Source organism: Schistocerca cancellata, chromosome 4 (genome assembly GCF_023864275.1).
Source record: "Schistocerca cancellata isolate TAMUIC-IGC-003103 chromosome 4, iqSchCanc2.1, whole genome shotgun sequence".
NCBI lineage: Eukaryota > Metazoa > Arthropoda > Insecta > Orthoptera > Acrididae > Schistocerca > Schistocerca cancellata.
The window spans coordinates 125,616,398-125,637,754 of record NC_064629.1 but is presented as its reverse complement, the minus strand read 5'-3'; the positions used below and the strand labels follow the sequence as shown (position 1 = coordinate 125,637,754).

At 37.0% G+C, this 21,357-nt stretch overlaps 1 protein-coding gene across 1 annotated transcript in view; it reads left to right on the top strand.

Moving 5' to 3' along the window:
• Positions 1–21,357, top strand: part of LOC126183243 (polyamine-transporting ATPase 13A3) — a 187,666-nt gene that overhangs the window by 55,627 nt on the left and 110,682 nt on the right. The window contains exons 3-7 of the mRNA XM_049925038.1: positions 394–473; positions 6,907–7,074; positions 12,774–12,844; positions 20,209–20,327; positions 20,718–20,874. Of these exons, the coding sequence (XP_049780995.1) occupies positions 394–473; positions 6,907–7,074; positions 12,774–12,844; positions 20,209–20,327; positions 20,718–20,874 (595 nt within the window). The remainder of the gene's footprint in view (positions 1–393; positions 474–6,906; positions 7,075–12,773; positions 12,845–20,208; positions 20,328–20,717; positions 20,875–21,357) is intronic.

The window sequence follows — 21,357 nt, the reverse complement described above, 5'->3', positions numbered from 1 at the left end:
TAATATGTATTTAAGACTGATGTGATTTATGATTTTATGGCAGTGGTCGAATGTAACTGATGTGATTTGGTCGAATGTAAAAAAAATAAATAAATAATATTTTCACCTTCCCTACCACATGTTCGCAATTTGATGCTCTGGAAACCTTCACTTCATCCTATGAGTCTGTAGTTTACCCATATTTGGCTTTTTTTTTAACTTTTATCTCTGTTCCAGTGTAGTGTAGTTATATAATATAGCTTGTACCTGAATTTGAGTGGCAAAGTATTTTCTTTTTTTGTCTATCTTTATCTATGCCAATGAGTCATATAAACAATCTTAAGTTAGCTAAGAAAATAAAATGTTTAACATGTTTTGAGTTCACTTTTTAATGAATGGTGGTTTAATCCACAGGTACAGGGAACACAATGACACATCCACCTCCTGGAGAATCAGATTTTGAATACATTAACTATGGGGAAGAAGATCAAATGGTATGTTCTAAAACATTATAACTTTTGTTGAGGACCATTTTGTTTACTAATGGATCTTGTTAGTTCTTTTTTTAAATGAAAAGTTAGTGTGTAGACACGTTATTTGTATAAATTACAGATTACTATTTTGTTATTGGTTGTGTACTAGTGACTTTGTATTGTGTCTGTGCTTTAGTAGTGGACATACACGGAGATGACAGAAGTCATGGGATACCTCCTAATATAGTATTGGACCTCATTTTGCCCTTCGTAGTGCAGCTACTCAACGTGGCATGGACTCAATAAGTCATTGTAAAAATATTGAGCTGTGCTACCTCTATTGCTGTCCATAATTGCCAAAGTGTTGCCAGTGCAGGAGTTTGTGCACAAGCTGACCCCTTCATTATTTCCCATAAGTGTTCAATGGGATTCATTGCGGACATTCTGGATGGCCAAGTCCATTGCTTGAATTGTCCAGAATGTTCTTCAAACCCCTCACAAACAATTGTGCTGTGTCATGGTACACTGTCACCCATAAAAATTCACTCATTATGTGGGAACATGAAGTCCATGAATAGCGGCAAATGCTCTCCAAGTAGCCGAGTATAACCGTTTTCAGTCAATGATCAGTTCAGTTGGACCAGAGGACCCAGTTCATTCCATGTAAAAACAACCCACACCATTATGGAGCCACCACCAGTTCACGCAGTGCCTTGTGACAATTTGGGTCCACGGCTTTGTGGAGTTTGTGCTACACTTGAACCCTACCATCAGCTCTTACCAACTGAAATCATGTCTCATCTGATAAGGCCACAGTTTTCCAATCATCTAGGTTCCAGCTGATACAGTAACAACAGGCCCTACGGGCAATGTCGTGCTGTTTGCAAAGGCACCTGTGTCAGTCATCTGCTGCCATAGCCCATTAATTCCAGATTTTCCCACACTGTCCTAATGGATATGTTCGTCATTCATCCCACATTGATTTCTGCAAGTATTTCATGCAGTGTTGCTTGTCTGTTAACTCTAACAACCCTGTGCTTATGCCGCTGCTCTCAGTTGTTAAGTGAAGGCCGTCAGCCTCTGTATTGTCTATAGTGAGAGGTAATGCCTGAAATTTGATATTCTCGGCACACTCTTGACACTGTGGATCTCAGAATAATGAATTCCCTAACAGATTCCTAAAGGGACTGTCCCATGCGTCTAGCTCTAACCACTATTCTTTGTTCAGAGTCTGTGGTGGTTAATTCCTGTCATGTGGCCATAATCATGTTGGAAACCTTTTTACATGAATCACATGAGTACAAATGACAGCTCTGCCAGTCCACTACCATTTTATACCTTGAGTGAGTGATACTATTACCATTTGTATACGTGCGTATTGCTATCCCATGACTTTTGCCACCTCAGTGGAATTCTGTGGCCAGTGATCTTTCAGTTGCTATTCTCTTGAATGAAGCATTAGTCAAGTGTGAACAGGCTCTCTCCTACACATGAAAAAAGTATATCTTTGTGTTTCAAACTGTAAAAAGTGCAATGTCACTGATGAGAACAGTATATTGAGAAGAATATGGGAATAAATTAGAAAGCATGCCATTTTAAAACTTACAGTGGAAGTAATGAAAAGCAGAGTCCTGTTAGACATGTCCTAATAACTTAGAAGCAGTTATGTTCTAAGATTTACACTCAAACAGTCCATCGTTTATTCTTTGCCAATATTTAACTTCAGTGTGAAAGTTTGCACATAACTCAGTTGAAAGAAATGTTGTTGATGAAGTAAGTGCCATTTGAAATAATCACACAGTGGTAGTCACTTGTTGAGAGACTGGCCGAGTATGGTGAGTATGGAATAGCTTCCTTGTGCAAGCTGTGTATTTATTGTACCATTATGTTCACTATTTGAGGTTTTTTGTGTACATTATGTATTAAACTTATTTTTAGACTCTCTGACTCATAGTTTTTGGCATGTATAATGGAGTGTGATCGGCAATTTTTAAATACATTTCCACAAACAGCACAGAAAAGCCACCATTGTTTTTAGGTGGGGGGCTAGTTTTTATCTGTTTTGAGCCATATTGCCATCTACTGAATCACTGTATGCTAGAGTTAAAAAAGTACATTTTGTTCTTTGACCAGAAGGAAAAAGCAGACCTAAGTTGTTCAAAATATTTTAATCCTATGGTACTACATTTATAAAAAGGAAGGTTAGAAGTACAAAACAAAACTGAATTGTTGATAAAGTAGTTAGAACTATCAGAATGACAGTTCTTAAACAGCGGCTGTGATTCATTTTTCAGCTTCCAGCATTCACTTGTATCTACCAGAGTGGCTATTTTACCATCACCTCAGATTATTAGATGTCTTGTATTGTAATTCTGTGGATTGTGACAAAGTTCTTGTGAATATTTCCTGTAATCTAACAGATAAAAAGCTTGGTTTATGGATCTCTTTTCTGTCGATATAAATGAAATGCAAGAATTTCCTTCCTCAAAGCAGGTGAACTTGGTGGAATGGTCTGCAGAGTTTCAAAATAAGTGCTTTAGCAAAATATTGCAGATATTCACACTTCTTTTATCTAATAACGCTTATGAAACAATTTGTCACTAATTACTTTTGCGAAATAACACTTTCTGCTTAGTTTACAGAAAAAATAGATGCATTAATACAACTGTCAAGAATTCAACCTAGTACCAACAAACTTGTTAATGTGATGTAACATTAAAGTTTCCACCAATTTATTTTGCAATTATATTGTAATGTGTTGTGCTGCATGCTGTGTGGCGCACAAGTTAGCATCACAAGCTGGCTTGCTGTGGGTCACCCAGTCAAACACAACAAGTGGTAATTGTTTATCATTTAATATTTATCAGTTTGTGATGGTTCTCAAAATACCCTTCATTTGTAATGTTTTATTTTATTCTGAAATATTCAGTGTTGTATAAATAGCTGCACTCTCCTTCCAGGAGTTTAATTTTGTTCCGGCTGTATTGGTGTTCGTAATAAACATGCTTTCAGTGCCAAGTACTGTACTTCATTGATGATCGTGCTTTCTGATTTGGACAATTATGATGACATTGTTTGATGGAGATGCCTGGTACTTCAAAACGTATACATCACTGTGGCTCCAATTAGGCAATGTAAAAGCTGTAGCTATACAGGAGCCAGAATATCAGCCGACCAATAATTCCAAAATAACAATAAGTCTGGTGAACAGCAGTCACTCATCAGCTTAAAATTGCTCACACAGTGAAGATGATATTGCGTCATTTCTACAGAAGGCTAATGACCCGCTGGAAGGAAAGGGTTCTCTCTTGAGAAGACCATAGAACATGTTATGAATTTGACCAGTCTCTCACACCACTCTGTTCTTCAGTTATTTACAAACAATAGCTGCTATTATTCAGTTACCAGTAAGAATAATCATTTATTCAGTATATTTGCCACTATGGTTTACTCGATGAAAAGGTTGTTAGTAGTATAATTCAGTTGCTTCACCAGCACCTCTCTTCTTGAAAGAAACTTTTATAAAGTAAAAAGGTGGGAATGGTTGTAAAGTTAAAAAGAAATTAATCGAATCATATTTATTTAATATTCTGTCTGATCTTGGAGGCACATAGAAGTATTAAAAACTTGAATACACAGTATTAATGATCCACAATAATATTTGTTTAATAGTTCATTATGAATCTACTTTCAGCTTACAAGGCCGTCGTCATATATGACATGGCCTAGGAAGCCAAAAGCTGGTTCATAACAAACTATTAAATAGATATTGTGGAAAATTAATACTTTGCAAGCAAGTTTTTAATAATCAAATTCTGAGAACAAAGGCATTAAACTGATAGCTCAATGAACTGTGTGATAGTTTATTGTTGTTGGTTATATGTCTGTGTTAAAATATGTACTAGAGTTGGTCTCAGATTTTATCATCTTCCAAACGTTCTGGTCTTCTGGAAAACACTTGTACAACAGTATTCAAATTCCATCCACCCATTCATCCTATACATCTGTTTCGCTTACATCTTGCTGGACATTTGTGACATATGTGTTGTTTACACAAATGATTTCTTTATGAATTTTATTGAATACAGGGTGTATACGTGGACAAGGAAAAAAAATTCACGGATTTTTCCCGGATATCTCGGTTAAAAATACACTTTCTCCCAGGTGAAAATACACTTTTTCCATGTTAAGTGACAGTATACTCTTATTCGGCACTGTAAAACTCATCAATCCTATGAATGTTAATGGTTTTATATACCAGAGTAGAATTTCCCGGCACTTTAGAAAACATAACTCAGAGGGGAGAAACACGTTTTGAAAGACCTTTCATGTGCAGAAACATGTACGCTGCATATTTTCGTATTATGAAGGTATAAATTAGAATTCCACCAAACACTACATGTCACTTTCCGAAGCATTGAAATCGAGATTGCGATGCGCTTTTGTAAGCCAGTCGTGGCTCATGTCACGTGATCTCACCAGCTGATGACAGCATAGGACACGTGATGTAGTCAGCCAATAGCAAGATCACTCTTAAGCACCGTGAACACACAAATAAGAAAAGTTAATGGTTTAAATTAATATACATAGCATTCACCTATAATATTGGTCTCGAAGATTAATTAGATGGAAGAGAAGCTAAGCTTCCACATATAATGTTGATCTTTTTTGCACTTGTTACACTTTAAGATACATCACACAAATGTGCCAGTAAAATTTTTAATAACAATGTAAATGTTTGATCTTGTGGGCTTGAAATTCTCCTCAAGGATCGTCCTCAAAGAGTTGTTTTTTAAATGAGAGTCAAGCGCTTTGTGATTTAAGAAATTTATTGTACATTCTTGCACATAGCTCATCTTATGTAAAAGGAAATCTCCTTTGAATGTAATGCTTTTCGAACCACCATTCGCAATATTTTCCCGCGACCAGTTAGAAAGAGGTTCATTTCAGCAGTTGCAAGAGAGCACCAGATAACAAGCGTCACCGCGCTTGCGCAGCTACGATGTCACTGGAAGCCCATATGTTCATACGTGTAAAACATTAAAAGATCTTACATTATGTCATAAAAGAAACAAGATATTGACGGCCGAGGTGGCCGAGCGGTTCTAGCCACAACAGTCTGGAAACGCGCTGCTGCTACGGTCGCATGTTCGAATCCTGCCTTGGGCATGGATGTGTGTGATATATTTAGGTTAGTTAGATTTAAGTACTTCTGAATTCTAGGGGACTGATGACCTCAGAAGTTAAGTCCCATAGTGCTCAGAGCCATTTGAACCATTTTGAAACGAGACATCAGAGGATACTTCAAGAGCGTCGGAATTTTGTGAACCATACTAAAACGCATAATTCGGCTTAAAATGCACATCTGTATACAACTTTTCTTGGAGTACCAGTACTGTATTATCTCATGTTTGGTTCTTTATTATGGCAGAAGGCCATAAGTGCACTTGAAATGCAGCGAACAGTTGAAACTAGCCAATAGTGTGAAATTAAACACTTCTTTTCAAATAAGTTGACTGCCTCAACAGAAAAGATTAATAAAAGCCAAATCTCTTTAGCAAACCAGCCAAAATATCTTCATTGTTCTGTAAGGCGATTAACGTTTGACTCTCAGAAAGGTGGAAATAAAATCTAAAACTAATAACATATTTTAGCCCTCCATAATTATGCAAACATATTTTAATTCATTTGATAGCTCCCAGCCACAAAAATCTGTTTTGTTATCATTTAACGTGAGAGCAATGAATGAAGGGGAAACAACAAAATGACTAAATGTAAACAGGCCACGTGGAGACGACCCACCACAACTCAGACTGCTCTGTGCATCAGCCCCAGATTTACTAATTTCAGAACCGGGGCAATATTAAGTAGTGGTGCCCAGCCACCTATCTGTAACGAGAAACGGGAGGAGGTATTACTCATATGCGACCCAACTGCGCGTGCGCAAGAGCCCGCCCGCAACAGCTCAAACTAATCTAATTTTAACAGTTGTCACACCACACTCATCGGAGGCAATTGCATAGTCTTCCTAAAGCCTTTGACACACTTTGCTGTTGGCAGACGCTTGTATGAGTACTGTTTTGTTGTTGTATATGGTGCATTTCCTTTGCAACCTAAGTTTTATTTTCTTTCTTTTTTTTTCTCCTGTTCATGTTTTGTTGCTCAGTATTATTCTGCGGTAGCAGAATACAGTAATATCCTTTGTTAGAGTATTGGTTCTTACCAGTCAATATCACAAAAATTTAACTGAAAACTAAAACAATTAAAAATTTTCGGAATTCTAAACAATCCCCGGGTTTTTCCTGGTTTTCTCCCGGATGAAAAAATTCCCGGGTTTTCCCAGATCTCCCGGTTTTCCCGGGTCGTATACACCCTGTGAATAGCATTATCACAAAAAATTGTAATTTGTCATTATGTCATTGGCATATAGTTAATAATTATGTATTTTCCTTAGGAAATATATGGATACAAGAAGTGTCCTTGGAAAACTGCTGGGACATGGACGCTGATACTGCTCACATGTGGACTAGCAAGATTACTTTTCCACTGGAAACCAACCTGGATGCTCAAGTCTACACACAAAAGATGCTCACTTCAGAGTGCTGAGAAAGTGTTGGTTGCTGTAAGTAGTCATTGATGGATATGTTTATAAAACTGTATGTAAACTTGAGGGAGGGGAGAATGCTTTTACATAAAGAAATGGTTGTATCTTGTCAGAGTAGTGTGTATTGACTGATTATCGTATGGCATTGCTGACTAGGTTACCCTGAGAGATAGATTTAGTCACCTACCAGGAAAAATTTTCCATTCATTCTCGCCCACCAACACATTTCCTTCATGAAGTGTGAGGATTGTGCGTTAAGTATACCTGTTGATTGTAGGTGACCATAATTGGTGTGTGTAGTGAGACATCGTGTTTATGTTGTATGATGAGGATGATGGCTTACTCCTCTCAAATGGCATCATAGGGCCTGCTGGGCTTAAATGTCCCCATCTGACAGACGAATCACCACCAACAGTGTCGTATGCCCTCTTTTCGTGAAATGTTGTAGAGATTTTTGGTATGTAATCCAGGTATTGACACAAAGTGTAGTGATAAAGAATTTATGCCACCACGTCCCTTCCCATTGCCAGCTAAATACTGGTGGTGAAAATTTCTTCAATCTCCAAGATTTGAACCAGCCTACCGCACAGGCTTACATTACGATTTTGGCTATGCAGGTGGATAGTAGTGTGTATATAAAAAGGTGACTGAGCAATACATTCTGCACAGAAAGAGAGGAAATATATTGTGACATGCGTTTGCTCTCTCTCTCTCTCTCTCTCTCTCTCTCTCTCTCTCTTTCACTCACTCACTCGCTCTCTTGCTCTTGCTCTTGCTCTTGCTCTTGCTCTCTTAGTCCCACATTAGATGCTTATTAAAACTTTCTCTCCTGGCAACTGATGATGGAGGGGTATGTTCCACATTGGGGCACAGCTTCTGCTTCTGATATTTTCTTGAAAAGTTGAGCCAGAAATATGTGACAGTGTCCCATGTACAGCAGCAGACATGTCTCCTTACTGTCATCCATAGTGAACATTCTGATAATGAGACTGGCATCATCAAATGCATATCAACTCAAATATCAGTGCTAAATGTTGAAGCTACATTCCAAAATGCGCATCACATACAGAACTCGCAGAGTGAAATGATTAGCTAGGGCAGAAGTACTGAAGCTCACAAATTATGGTGGCTAAAAATCATTTTACATTGAGAACTGAAATAATGACACTTTGATGCCTCAAAGACACATGGCCCCACATAACTGCAAGAAGTAGTAATACACTGTCTTTCACATAGTGTGATGTGTTTTTGATTTTGAACTTATTTTAACTAGAGTTTTTTTTCATTTCTTTCTTTCTTTTGAGATTTTATTTTTAAATATAGAGGAAAGGAAGCTTTGTTGTAAAATATGCTTTTTTACGCTTCTTTGGTGAAGTGAGCAATTTTGATTATGACACAGGATATTGGTGAAATGATGTCATGTTTCTCAATTTAGAATATCTAGTCAAGTGAGAGAGTTTATATAAACTAATCAGATGAAGACTTTGGTCTGTTGCACAAAAATAGCTGCAGTATTTTAGTAGAGTAGTGGGGCATTTACAAAGGAAGCAACAATGGATGAATAGAAAGAATCAACAGTAGTTGTGGCTGTTAATCAGTACCTCCAGGAAGGAAGAAAAATGTCTGTGTGTAGTGATAGCAGAAAATGTGTGAAGCTGTATTAAATGCCGTGCCTTAAAGCTACACAACAACTGAGGATATGTTAAAGATTTCTGAAGTTTTATTGTTACAATATGGTGTCATCAAGTATTTGTTACTCCTGAATTAGAAACTACATAGCAGTGAGTAGCAGGACTATAGCTTCTAAAATAAAAGTTTCTCACGGATTTGAAGAATAATCCATGGAAGATTGTTAGAAGGTATTATTCTCACAATCCCAAACATCTCTGAAAAATTACAAGTTACAAAAGTAGGACTCATTATAGCGAACAGATGACTTAGATATCTACACTGAGAACAGCAAGCAATTAAGTGAAGGCAAAACCAGTATGAGCGAAACACAAGAGTTACTATACATGCAAGAAGGCCCATGACCAGTCAGATGACAGAGAAAGTCCATAGTGTATCTACGGTAGAAACGATCTTAAAACACTAGTATGTTCCACTTCCAACAAATCAAGAGGGAAGCCAAAGAAACTGTCAAAAGGGCAGAGCTAATAATCACCTAATTGAGTGATTTATTTGAGAGATTACTCGGCTTGTAAAATGAATAAGGAGTTCATTGTGATTCAGTGTTGAATGGCAAACTGACAAGAGATCACATAGGGCCATTATTGACATCTCTGAGGAATGTTAGAGGTGAGAGAGAAGAAAGCAGTTGTGTCATGTGATATTCTTATTACTTGAGAGAAGGTGAACTTCTTAGGCAAGATTGGTTGTAAACAACTATTATTGTTGATTACTGGTTTCAGTAAGCATGGTTACCATCTTCAGATCTCAATAAAAGGTTATTACATGTCTACTATACCAGCTGTACAAGCACTCTTTCTAAAACAATGCCAGGTATGTGTGGGACAAGATGAATGATGCATCACCAAGTCAAGGCTAAAACCACAATATACAGAATAATTTGCCAGATGCTCATAGCTCATACCAAACACTAATGTGTACATCTTTGCAGCCAGGATATAGGAGACATATAGTAACCTTTTATCAAGGTCTGAAGATAGTAATCGTGCTTACTGAAACCGGTAATTGACAATAAATGTTGTTTACAAGTGATCTTATCAAAGAAGTACACTTTCTTTCAAGCAGTTCAGATTCAGATTCTTTATTTGCCATTGACCACATGCATTGAAATAGGCTTTATAATGATGTCAGGATACAGAAGATTTACTATATTGGTTAGTGTTTGCATTACTAGTACAAATTATTTATGCTACGTTAATCAATTGTACAGTATTTCAGTCATTGGCTAATACTCAATTTCTATGTTACAAGTATCAAGAATTCTGTAAGACTGTAGTATGGATTGTCTATTAACCATTTGTGCAGTTTACTTTGAAAATTATTGAAAGGTGTATTGAGTGCAGTATGTGGTAATTTTTTTAAATAATTTCAAACAGTTCACTTTATGAGAGTTGCCTGTTTTTGTCAGCCTATGTCTAGGAATGTTAGTGCTCTCTTTATTTCTGGTGTCATGAAAGTGTATGTTCTCTCTGGTGTTAAATTTTGTTCTGTTCTTTTTAGCATGTATCAGTGATGCATAAATGTAAAGATTTATCACTGCCATCATTTTCATTTCGATGAACAAGGGACGACAGTGTTCCTTTGGACCAACCTTGCACATTATTCATAGCACTTTTTTCTGCATCTGTAGTACACCCCTGACATGACATTAGTGGCCCCATAGTAACAGCCCATAAGACAGATCACCCTTTATCACTCAAGACAAGTAAACTAATGAGATTCTTATAGTAGAGGTGTGGAAGGCACTGCAAAAGGGACAGAGTTACCTGGGATCCATCAAGATTACTTGCAGATACGAAGAGGTGATAAATTAACACAGAAGAGTAAATTTAGACTGTAATTGTGGTGAAGTTAACATTTTCTGTCTTGAGAATTTAGCCAGAAATGCAAGGAGACAGAATTATGTACAGTTACTGATCAGTGAGTTGCGCACCAGTGTCCTGGACGAGTTTCTTCATTGCTTTGCAGAATGAGAACTTAAGAAAGTTGTAATTTTTGTCATACTTGCTGCATGGGAATGTGAGACCTGGCAGTTTTTGTGAGAAGTAAGCTATGTACTGGCATCAGGTTTGATTCTCTTCCTTTCCTTCATTCCATTACTTGTGTCTTTCAACATTAACTAGGACATATCTGCTACACTGATGTGACAAGTATGTTATCAGTATTTAAAATGTCTCAACAGAGAATAGTTAATTACTTTTATTGATTTTCCAAACAGTAGATATGATACCTTAATAAGAATCTGTGGAAGTCTACAAACAATATAAGGGGTAAAGATAATCACTCATCGTATAACTGAGACATTGAGTGATTGATAGACACATAAACAAGACTAAAAATGCTGTTGAGCTTATGAACCAGGTTTTTTTCCGCAGAAGGTTAATCTCAACAAATGTCTTCATTCTTGCCTACATGCCTATCAGCTGCACAGTGCCTCAAGAATATTGTGAGGGATTGATTATCTTTAATCATTACATTATTTGTATCCTACCCAAGGCCTTCCATTATCATAGTAATGCGTTTTGAAATCTATATAAAACAGCCCCACTAATTTAGATTCTCTGTAGCTACCCTAAATCAGTTCAGCAAATTCTGGGACTGAGCAATAGCTGATGCTCTATTCCTAATGACTCAAATGTATGAAGCTCTTATCAACTGTAACTCTTTTTTTATATGTACAGATTAACAAAATTGTCATCATCATTATTATCATTATTATTCATTAAAGGGAATGCCTTGTTGTTGTGTCCATTTATCTCTGTTTCTCACCACCCACTATATTTACTATATAAAACTAGATGTAAACACAAATCATATTATTTTTGGTTACATGTCTGTGTTAATTTGGAACAAGATAAATGAGTTTATCAACTAAGTTCCCCCTTTTTCATTTGCTAAATCCTGTGGTATTTTATTTTCTTGTATTTGTGCCACAAACACCTTTTAAACAAGTTCAGATGATACCAAAGACTTCACCCAGTATTCTAATGTTAATTTCCATGGTCATAACTCACTAAAGTTTAGGCCACATCAAATCTGTCAAAAGACTGATTACTTCACTAGTTGTGTTTTCTCTTGGAATTAATCACATCGTTTGATGCAAACTATCTGTATTTGTTTTATATGTTTGTCATGGAAAATGAATAAATTGTTTATGATCCACTCTGCTTTCTTTGTGATACAAACAAGAAATTCCCCAGTATAAATACAGATAACAAGAAGGTAAGCCAGTAACCATTTACAAGTTGTACAGTTGCTGTTTTTTAGTATTATTTACTTCTGTTGCATTGTCGTCTTCTTTTTCTTCTCTTTTTATACTGTAGTGTTAATATGCCTGAAATTGGGTAATATTTGGACAAAGTCTTCCTTCAGAGCTCCCTCTCTTCCTTTTACACGTGTGTGCCCCCCCCCCCCCCCCCCCACACACACACACACACAGAGAGAGAGAGAGAGAGAGAGAGAGAGAGAGAGAGTCATAAATTTACTCTCATACTTTTGGTAAACTGGTTTTCTTCTTATGGTGCTAATTTGGAGAAAATAATGATAGAGGTGATTTGAAAACTCTCAACTTGGTTCGTGTGTATAGCGTGTTATCAACTGCATCTCAGTTTTGGTGTTTCTGATAAGATGTTATTTTTATTTATTCCTTTTTAATACTAAAATCCATTGTGCTTTCACACTTTTTCTTTTCCTAATTATGTTGTGCACCCTAATTATGTTGTGCACATTTTTCTCTTGTATCATGTCTAATAATTCCTATATTCAAAGACACAGAAAGGTGAGTATTTGTAATTGTAATTATTTTCTCAGTTGTATTCCCATTTTATATAATTCATGTATTCATAAGTTCACCATATATACTTAGTTGTTTGAGGTAAAAACATGAATATACTTTCACATCTCGCTCCCAAGTTTCATACTGTAAAAATGTAATAGTGTGTAATTTGCAACTACTACACTTGCAGAGTGAAGTTATGCAGTTTACAGTGTGTAGTTGATTCACTTCTGTGTTATTGATTTCATTATAGGAGCAGTACCACAAAAGACATCGGCGGTACTACGTGAAGACAGTGAAAACAGTGAGAGCTGACAGTGCCTTGTGAGTTATAACGTCTAAGATTATTTATAATTGACTGAATACTAAAAAGTGTAAAGTTCCACTTGTGCTCATTACTCTGTTTCATCAGTTATTGATATTTAGATTGAATGCAGAGCTAATATAATTTTTTAAACGAATCCTACAATTCATTTGTGCTGTACCATGAGGGTACAATGACAGCAGCCGTCATGAGAATGTAAAAGTAAAGCATCATTAATACATTTTTCTTGTGAATACTTAACCGGTGTCGACTGAATATATAGTAATTGAAATTGCTAAGGGATATAGGAAGAAAAGATGAGGATGTTCTTAATATTCTGAGAACTACATAAAGCTGGAGGTATTTCAAGAATAAAAGTGAAGCTATAAGAACAATGAAAATTAAAAGCATTAGTAATGTAAAATACTGGATGTACCATATTGAGAGCACATCAGGGAGGTCAGCACGCAAGGGGTGGGTTAGGGTTTGTGGAGCATGGAGTTCATAAGCTGGGTGCTAGTTGACATCATGAGTGCTCCATTACCATCACATCTGGGTGGGTGTCTGCACCACCATTTGATTTGATGGTAAAGTGTTGTGTGTTACAGAGAATGGAAATATGACATCACTACCTTTACTACAAGGAAAAAATCTGTCAGAAAATATACCAACTTTAGAGCCTTACAAACTAAAGGATCATTACTGCCTAACGCCAACAGGGTAAAGTCTGTGGTGCACAGTCTGTGACTGGGCTACTAGCAGAATCATAGGTAGAGTACAGGCTTTCTTCGCTGCGATGATATGAAGGGTAGGTTGGCAAGCCTGTTGCCCTAGCCATCTTTTGCCCCCAGGACAGATGTTTGATACTCATTTGATAGAGACTGAGTGGACTTGTGGGCATCCTGGAGAGACTGGGACAAGGAAAAACTCCACCCCTATCCAGGATCAAATCCGTGACCTCCAGGGCCAGAGTCTAGTGCTCTACCTGCTAAACCACTATGGCCACACTGCCTAATATACTTCTTTCACTGTAGTAACAAATGACATAACATAAATGATGAATTTAACAACCTTTATAATTAAACAGGAAAAAATTGAGAGATATAGTGGTACCACAAGTAGCCCCCACAACACATCAGAAAGTGTTTTGTGAAATATAGATGTAAATGTAGATAACATATTCTGGAACATACATGCTTCAGTTATTTTAATATCCATCTAAATAAATGACCATAGACTGAAAAATAGAAGATAACATTCAATTTCTGCTATATATCATTTACTGTAAATTAAGGAAAAAATGTCACTATGAAGGCCTGTGATGTTGCGCCTCGAATAATAATAGCCAAAACTAACATTTACTTAAATGCTATGTTTGAGATCTGTGTAAAGTGCAAGTGAAAAGAGTCAAATTTTTGTAGAGTGCTGTATCCAGCTAACAATGCATATAAGTCCAACGTGATCATTATCTTAATTTCAGATTACAGAAGTGGGTATTTTTGTTTGAGATGATCATATTCCCCATTAGAGCTTCATTTTAATGCTTTGTACTACTTTTTACTGACCTATTTAGGAGTATAATTCATGAAGTACTGTTTTCTGGGCTGGTTCATTTTTAATAGTAATTCAGTCAACACCAATACATGTCCATGACCATAATGTGTGTGTGTGTGTGTGTGTGTGTGTGTGTGTGTGTGTGTGTGTGTGTGTGTGGGTGTGTGTGTGTTTTGTCTATTTTGTGAGTAATGAAGTATCCTCATATATATGCAGGATTTTCCATCATTGGATTCTTGATGAAACGTACTGATACTCAAAAACTACAGACAATCCCACAGTATTTATTTATTTAAACCAACATATTGGCTTACTGGGTTACCACATGTCATTGTCAGATTTTGATATCTACTGTGGTTCGTCTAAAGCCTGCTTGAAATTAAAAATAGTAGGAGTAAATGGGCACAGAGATTTTTTTCCTTGCTGATTCCTTTATTTGGGACACAATTACTGGAATATTGGGTATGTTACTGACATAGTAAACTTACACAAAAACTTTCCATATTAAGCTATCACTGATGTTCACTATTTGTTTTGGAGTTATCTTCTTCATAACAATGCTTGTGTAAGCAGACATCTTCAGTGGTCAAAGGAAGTATTTTATCGTGCCAGATTGTTGCCTCAATCTTTTTCACAGTTGAAAGTTGAAAGATGTAATAGTTTGGGAAAACAGGAGAGTAACCAAAAATGAAGCTTCGTTATTAAATGCTTCCTTCAGAGTATGATGGAGCTAGAAATGACTGTGGATGGAGTATTATCTTAATGAGTTTACTTCTGTTACATGCAAAGTGTCTCCCAGAAGGCCAACCCCACGTCCAAGTTCGCGGGAGACGGGCAACGGCACAGAGTAGGGGAATGCCTGTAGGGATGAAATGCAGTAAAGATGCCCTGTGCTCTGCACTGCTGTAACAGCTGTAAAAACCCTACAGGAACCCTGAAGAGTGACGGCTGACGGGGCTCTGGTGAAGCTGCATTAGTCCCAGTGTGCCACCATTTGCCTGAATTGACAGTATCTTATTCAAAAACAGGCTTCAGAGTGGAGGAAGAAAAAACTAAGTATGACTTGTAAGAGTATCATTGTCTGAGAGGTACACTGCTAATAGATAGTACATGTAATGGAAATACAGTGATTATTGATGGACCTGAAGACAAAGTTTGAGTCCAGTCTACTTGTTTATGATGGAAAAGAAATGTGAATGGATAAAGGGATGGTGGTGATGTGGAGAGAATTGAAGAAATATAATTTGGAACTGTTGTTCTTTCTGCCTGTAAGATTTTGATAACTGAGTTGTGAAATGTGTCTGTGATGCAGAACTGGAAGTAATAAATGCATTAGATATGTGGAAAATATTTTGGACATTTGACTTTCAGTTTTAACCTTTGTTATTTATGTTGTAAACAACTTTTGAACCATATTTCCCAGATTTTTAATGCTTATTAATTTCACTATTTTTCAAAATTGTCTCATCTCAGATCTATTTCTAAATCAACAGTAGACTTCATTTGTTTCTCTAACAGCTAAACAAACATTTCATTGTTTAGAACCTCACACGCCACTAGTTCATACACAAACATCTATTTTCTGTTTGTGTATAATTTTTCAATGTTGTCAATCACCTTAGTGAACTATTCAGACTTATTATGTTTGTGGTTTTCTATCAGAATGTGACATTCATTCCTCTTTTGTTTATCATATTAGCCAATAAGTGAGGTACAATGAAAGGATTTGACTCTTATTGCATTAAAAATGTGCCCTCTGTCTCTTCTTTCTTTTTTTTTTATGCATAAATGGTTTTGTGTGCATGTGGTAAGTCTGGAACTGGAATTTGGGGGAGGGGGGGGGGAGGTAATTGAGGGTATAGGATGTAGATGCGAGGATGTGATGGAAGATGGGACAATTGGAGTAGTGGCTGCATGGGCCATCATCAATTATTATGGTTTGTTTCTTTTTTTTACTCTGTTTGTGTCCAACATTGTTAATCATTGCTTACTTGCTAGATTGTTTATCACTTCCTTTTAGTTCAAGGGCTTTATAGGTTTTGGAAAAAATGACACTTGTATACAGAGAAGAGTGTGACATATTATACACCTCCTCTTGCCCCCCTCCCCCCACACCAATCAAATTGCGAATTGAGTTGCTGTGGAATGGGTGTAAAAATCAGTTTCGTTTTCAGTGCCTAGATCTTGTTCATCTGCCATCTTTGGCATTCTTGTTGTAACTGCGACCAGGACGGTCGCGGGGTAGCACTGACGGAAGGCGCGGCGGGACCAGTGGATAGGCCCATGAACAACAACACAACAGAAAAGGACAGACAGGACCAACGTAGGACAGAACAAATATGACAAGACTGAACAACAGAGTCACAATGAAACAAACTCGTAGACGAACCAGGAAGAAAGCAGTCTAGCGCAAGCGAGGTGTAAACCAACGTGAGCGAGATCAGACTGACTGGATGAGCGAGTAGCCAGCGCTTAAGTATGCTCTCGGGGGCGCCGCTATTGGCCGCTGGGACCACGTGGTCCACTGTGGCACCCCCACACTAAAAGCGGGCCAGGAGGCGCGCGCCGCCACAACTTACGGTGCAGCGACCTCTATGGGTCTTCGACGTCCGTGACGTCTGGCGTGGATTCAAATTCTGTGGCGCGTGGTACCAAAATTCTACTAGTATCACTTGAGTCTATGAACCAGCACTTTCTTAATTGCTTCTCTGTTAAAGGCTCTTTCCATCTTCTGGGATCTGATTGTACCATAAAACCTTGATAGCTTTTCATTATTATCCTGACAGCATCCCCGTAATTTATTTTGCCTGCAGCAATGTTCACCTCTCATAGATCTCTCTCACTTTCTTGGAACCATCTTAACTTAGATAACTTCGGATTTAGAAAATTCCTGATTTTCTTTGTGAAATATATCCACATGGGGGATGTGCCTATAGGAAAGTAATCTTCTCTTTTTAATTGTTGTAGTTATTGGTTCCATCTTGCTGTACACTACTCTATTGTACCCCATTCAAACCTTCCATCAACGTATGTGTTGCCTAAGAAATTCTATAGTATCTTGTGTTCCCTTTTACGCAACTGGTTGACTTGTCCTTTTTGATTCCTGCACAGCTTCTCCATAACATACAAATCTTCTCATCATACAACAGTGCTGCAATGTCTTACTTTGGCTCGTACACTCAGCATTTTCTTATATATGTTTTTAGTCGCTTGATACACCCACTCTAATTCTGGATCTAGATACTGGCCATTTCGTGCTCTAGCCCATTTTGTTGGGTTACTTCATGTATGTACTTAAACATCTTGATTCTTCCAATTTTTCCTATGGTCAGTTACCACATATTCTGATTCATCACTGATGCTCTTCTTCTCAAGATGGTTTGTGTTCCTGAGCTCTTAACTGATGTTGTTGGCAAAAATGGCCATGTCATCTGCAAAAGCCATTCATTCAACATACATACACTGCTTTGAGTTTGGGCGTTAACTAAAACTTATCTTCATCTCCAACCATTTTTGTTCAGCATTTTTCTTCATTCTTCAATAATATTTTCTAAGAAACAACTGAAAACTGGCAGATAAAAATCGATCTCCTTGCCTGACCCCAGACTTTAACTCGAAGGTCTGTGAAATGTCATTCTTGAATTTCACATTTAGAATTGTAAAGGTGAGAGTCTCTTTAACCACGTTCCTGGACATATCATCCCCTCCAAATTATTTCATGATATCTAGTAATAACTCTCAGTTAATCACATATGCCTTTCTGAAGTCAACAAATACGACCACATAGTCAAGCCTCCCTGTAGTCTTATATCTGATGACGTTCTTCAGACTGAAAATTTGTTCTGGATAGGAGCACTCCTTTCTGAAACCAGCCTGGTACTCACCAACCGTTTATTACATTGAACTCCTATTGTGTTTAGGAATGCCTTAGAAAGAATCTCATAAGGAACAGGCACTATTCATATACTCCCAAAATTGTTGACATTCTTATTATCTCCTATGCGTAAGTACTGACTGCCATTTAGCTATTGTTGTACCCATTTGCCAGATCTCTTTAAAGAGAATCTTCATTAGATAGCTTCAGTAGTTCCACCATAATAGGATCTTTGTCAGCTACTTCATTTTCTTTCATGTTCTCTATGATCTGCTTAATTATTGTATTACAAGGTGGCTGAGAATTAGACAGACATTGAACAGTAAGGAAGATGGGTAATCTCTCTGTTGTCTCATCACAGTTGAGTAGTTGGTTGAAATACTGAGCCAAAATGTTGCAATTTGCCATGTTGTTCAGGACTAGATTTTCAGTGTCATCTGTAGAACACAGACTAGGGTCTTGATACCCTTTCACACTAAACCTGAAGGTTTGATAAAAGTCCCTGACATTGTACTTCAAGAAATCCTGATGAGTGATGTATCAGCTCTATCTGTTGTTTCCAATATGATTACTTTACACATCAAAACACTCGAGCTACAACTTTCCTTGAATCAAAATGTTTCTGTTCCTTCGTCAATGTCAACTTGTTCCTTGATCCAGTGTATTGTCACAGATTTTGTTCCACGATTGGAGTTTTTCTTTAGGACTTGTCAGGAGTGTCACATTGGCTGCCTGCTGACTGCTGAATGCAATGTTAGTCTAAATCTCAGATTTAGAGGTCAAGTTCCAGTGGTGCTGCTCCTTAACTTCTTGCCCGATCGTAAGTTTCATCATATGATGTCTCTGAATTTTATTTCCAGTTTTTGGAGGAATCTTCTAGAGAGGAACAAATTCACATTAGCCTAGGAATGGCAATGATCAGATTCAAATGTGGCACGTTTCAGTAGTTTGATGTTCATAATATCCTTTATTGTTCAGCTAGAGATTGCAACATGGTCAGTCTATTTCTTACCATTCATGTTAGCCGGTGACTGCCGAACTTCTGTTTGTCATCATTACTTGAAGATCAAATGTTTCTCACAATTCTACAAATCTAATTCAATTTTATTGATTTTAGTTCCACAAGCATACAAGTCCTCCTGTGGGCAAGATCTTTCCCAACTGTTGATGTAACTTCTTTTTATTTAAAAAATAACCATGTATAGAATATAATAACAACAATTTCAGTTTTGACCATACGTTGGGCATCTTCCTATTCAGTACGTCATAGGTATTATGTAAAGACTCTGATGATGGCCAGTTTATGGCCAAGACTGGTAATGACTGTTACCATGTTATAAGTGTATCTGTGTAGAATAAAAAGAAGTGTTAAGGCTTAATGAGTATAATAATGTTCTTGTATGTGCACAAGCTTCCTGGAGGAAATCTGTGAACTACAGTAACTGGGAAAAATGGAAAATGTGTGTCCAGAGTTGTTTATGATCTAAACAGGAGTTGTCATGTTAAATAAAATTCCTCATAGAACCCGTGTCTGTTAATAACTATGACTCTCAATACACAATTGAAAAATTCTTTTGGCTTTGGGGATTGAGTTAGTTTTATAGAAATTCTCTGGGTTAGAAGAATACCATTTTTATGTGGATTAATTGTTTTCAGATTATGTACTGCAATTTCTCTCACACATATTCTCATACTTAATTTTCTTATAGTTAAGATAAACAGCAATATTTTAAGTTCCTGGATTCCACAAGGAGCAGGTGTGAACTTCCCCCCCCCCCCCCCCCCCCCCCCTCCCCACGGAGAATATGTATTATTACTGCATTTTCATCTATGTTAGAAAATAAAAAGACTGGCTGTGTTAGGTGACTGGGGATGAATTCTCCTTAGTTACCCAGTTTATGCACTAAGTCTGTTAAATTTTAGATTAGTTTTTTATGCTAATATTGTCATTTACAGAAATGGTGGCACAAGTGGCTTTGACTCAGAACCTTGTTGGAATGACCACATGCTTACAGATGTCAATTATATTGAAAAAGCACACTTGGCTGTACACTTCAGTGGAGGAAGTTTTAAATGTAAGTAGCTTTCTATCCATAACTACCAAAACCTACGAAAATATATTTTATTATTCCTATTAAAGCATTGCTTTGTTAAAAAATTCTGTTTGGTTTCTCGTATTTAAATAACATTGCCATTACTTGAACACTGCAGGGCAATGTAAAATACAAATGTTTTGGTGATAAAAGAATATCATAAACTCCATATTGTAAATTTTTATGTGTAGAGCATATTTTCGTTATTTAGGTCATTGTTGTTTTTTCACTGTTGAGCAATGTGCTTTGCTGTGTACTAACAGTACATTTGTGAAATCAAAGTAAGGGAAAATTTTTGAAAGTTACACATAAATTGTTAGTTTTTCTAGCATGATAATAGTAACAGATACATTCAGTTTTACTTTCTTCTAGCATACAATGTTTTGCGGCTTTTTCGGTGCAAGAAGCAAACTTATGTGTGGGATGAGGACAGTGGGGACTTCCATAAGTTGTGTGGCTTAGACAAGCGTGTGCTTGTAAGTGTACTACATCAGCACCAAGGATTAACACAGCAGGAACAACTGTCAAGGTACGGATATTTGTCAAAAAATAGCCTAATGGTACAATACAGCATTCACGAAAAATTTTATATACTCAATAGTAAAAAAGTCAAGGAGGAAGAAGTGGTAAACGAGTTGTAGTGGGAGCAATAGTGGTGATGGCAGTGATGGTAATAATGTTTATAATCTGATATAGCGTGTGGAAATGTGAGAGTAAAACAAAGAAATGGACACAGTTACAGAAAGTGTGGGAGAAAATGAAAGTGCAAGACAGGTGAAATAAATAAATCTAATTACAATGCTACTCACCATGTAGCTGATATGTTGAGTCACAGAGAGGCACAACAAAAAGACTGTAAAACAAGTAAGCTTTCAGCCAAAGGGCTTTATTCTGCCCTGGATCTTCCATTGTTTGATTAAATCCAGTCACATCTATTTCAGGGAAATTTTCCATCTGTAGATTTCCTGAATTCTGGCCTTAGATAATACGGTTAACATGAAGTGTAATGAGC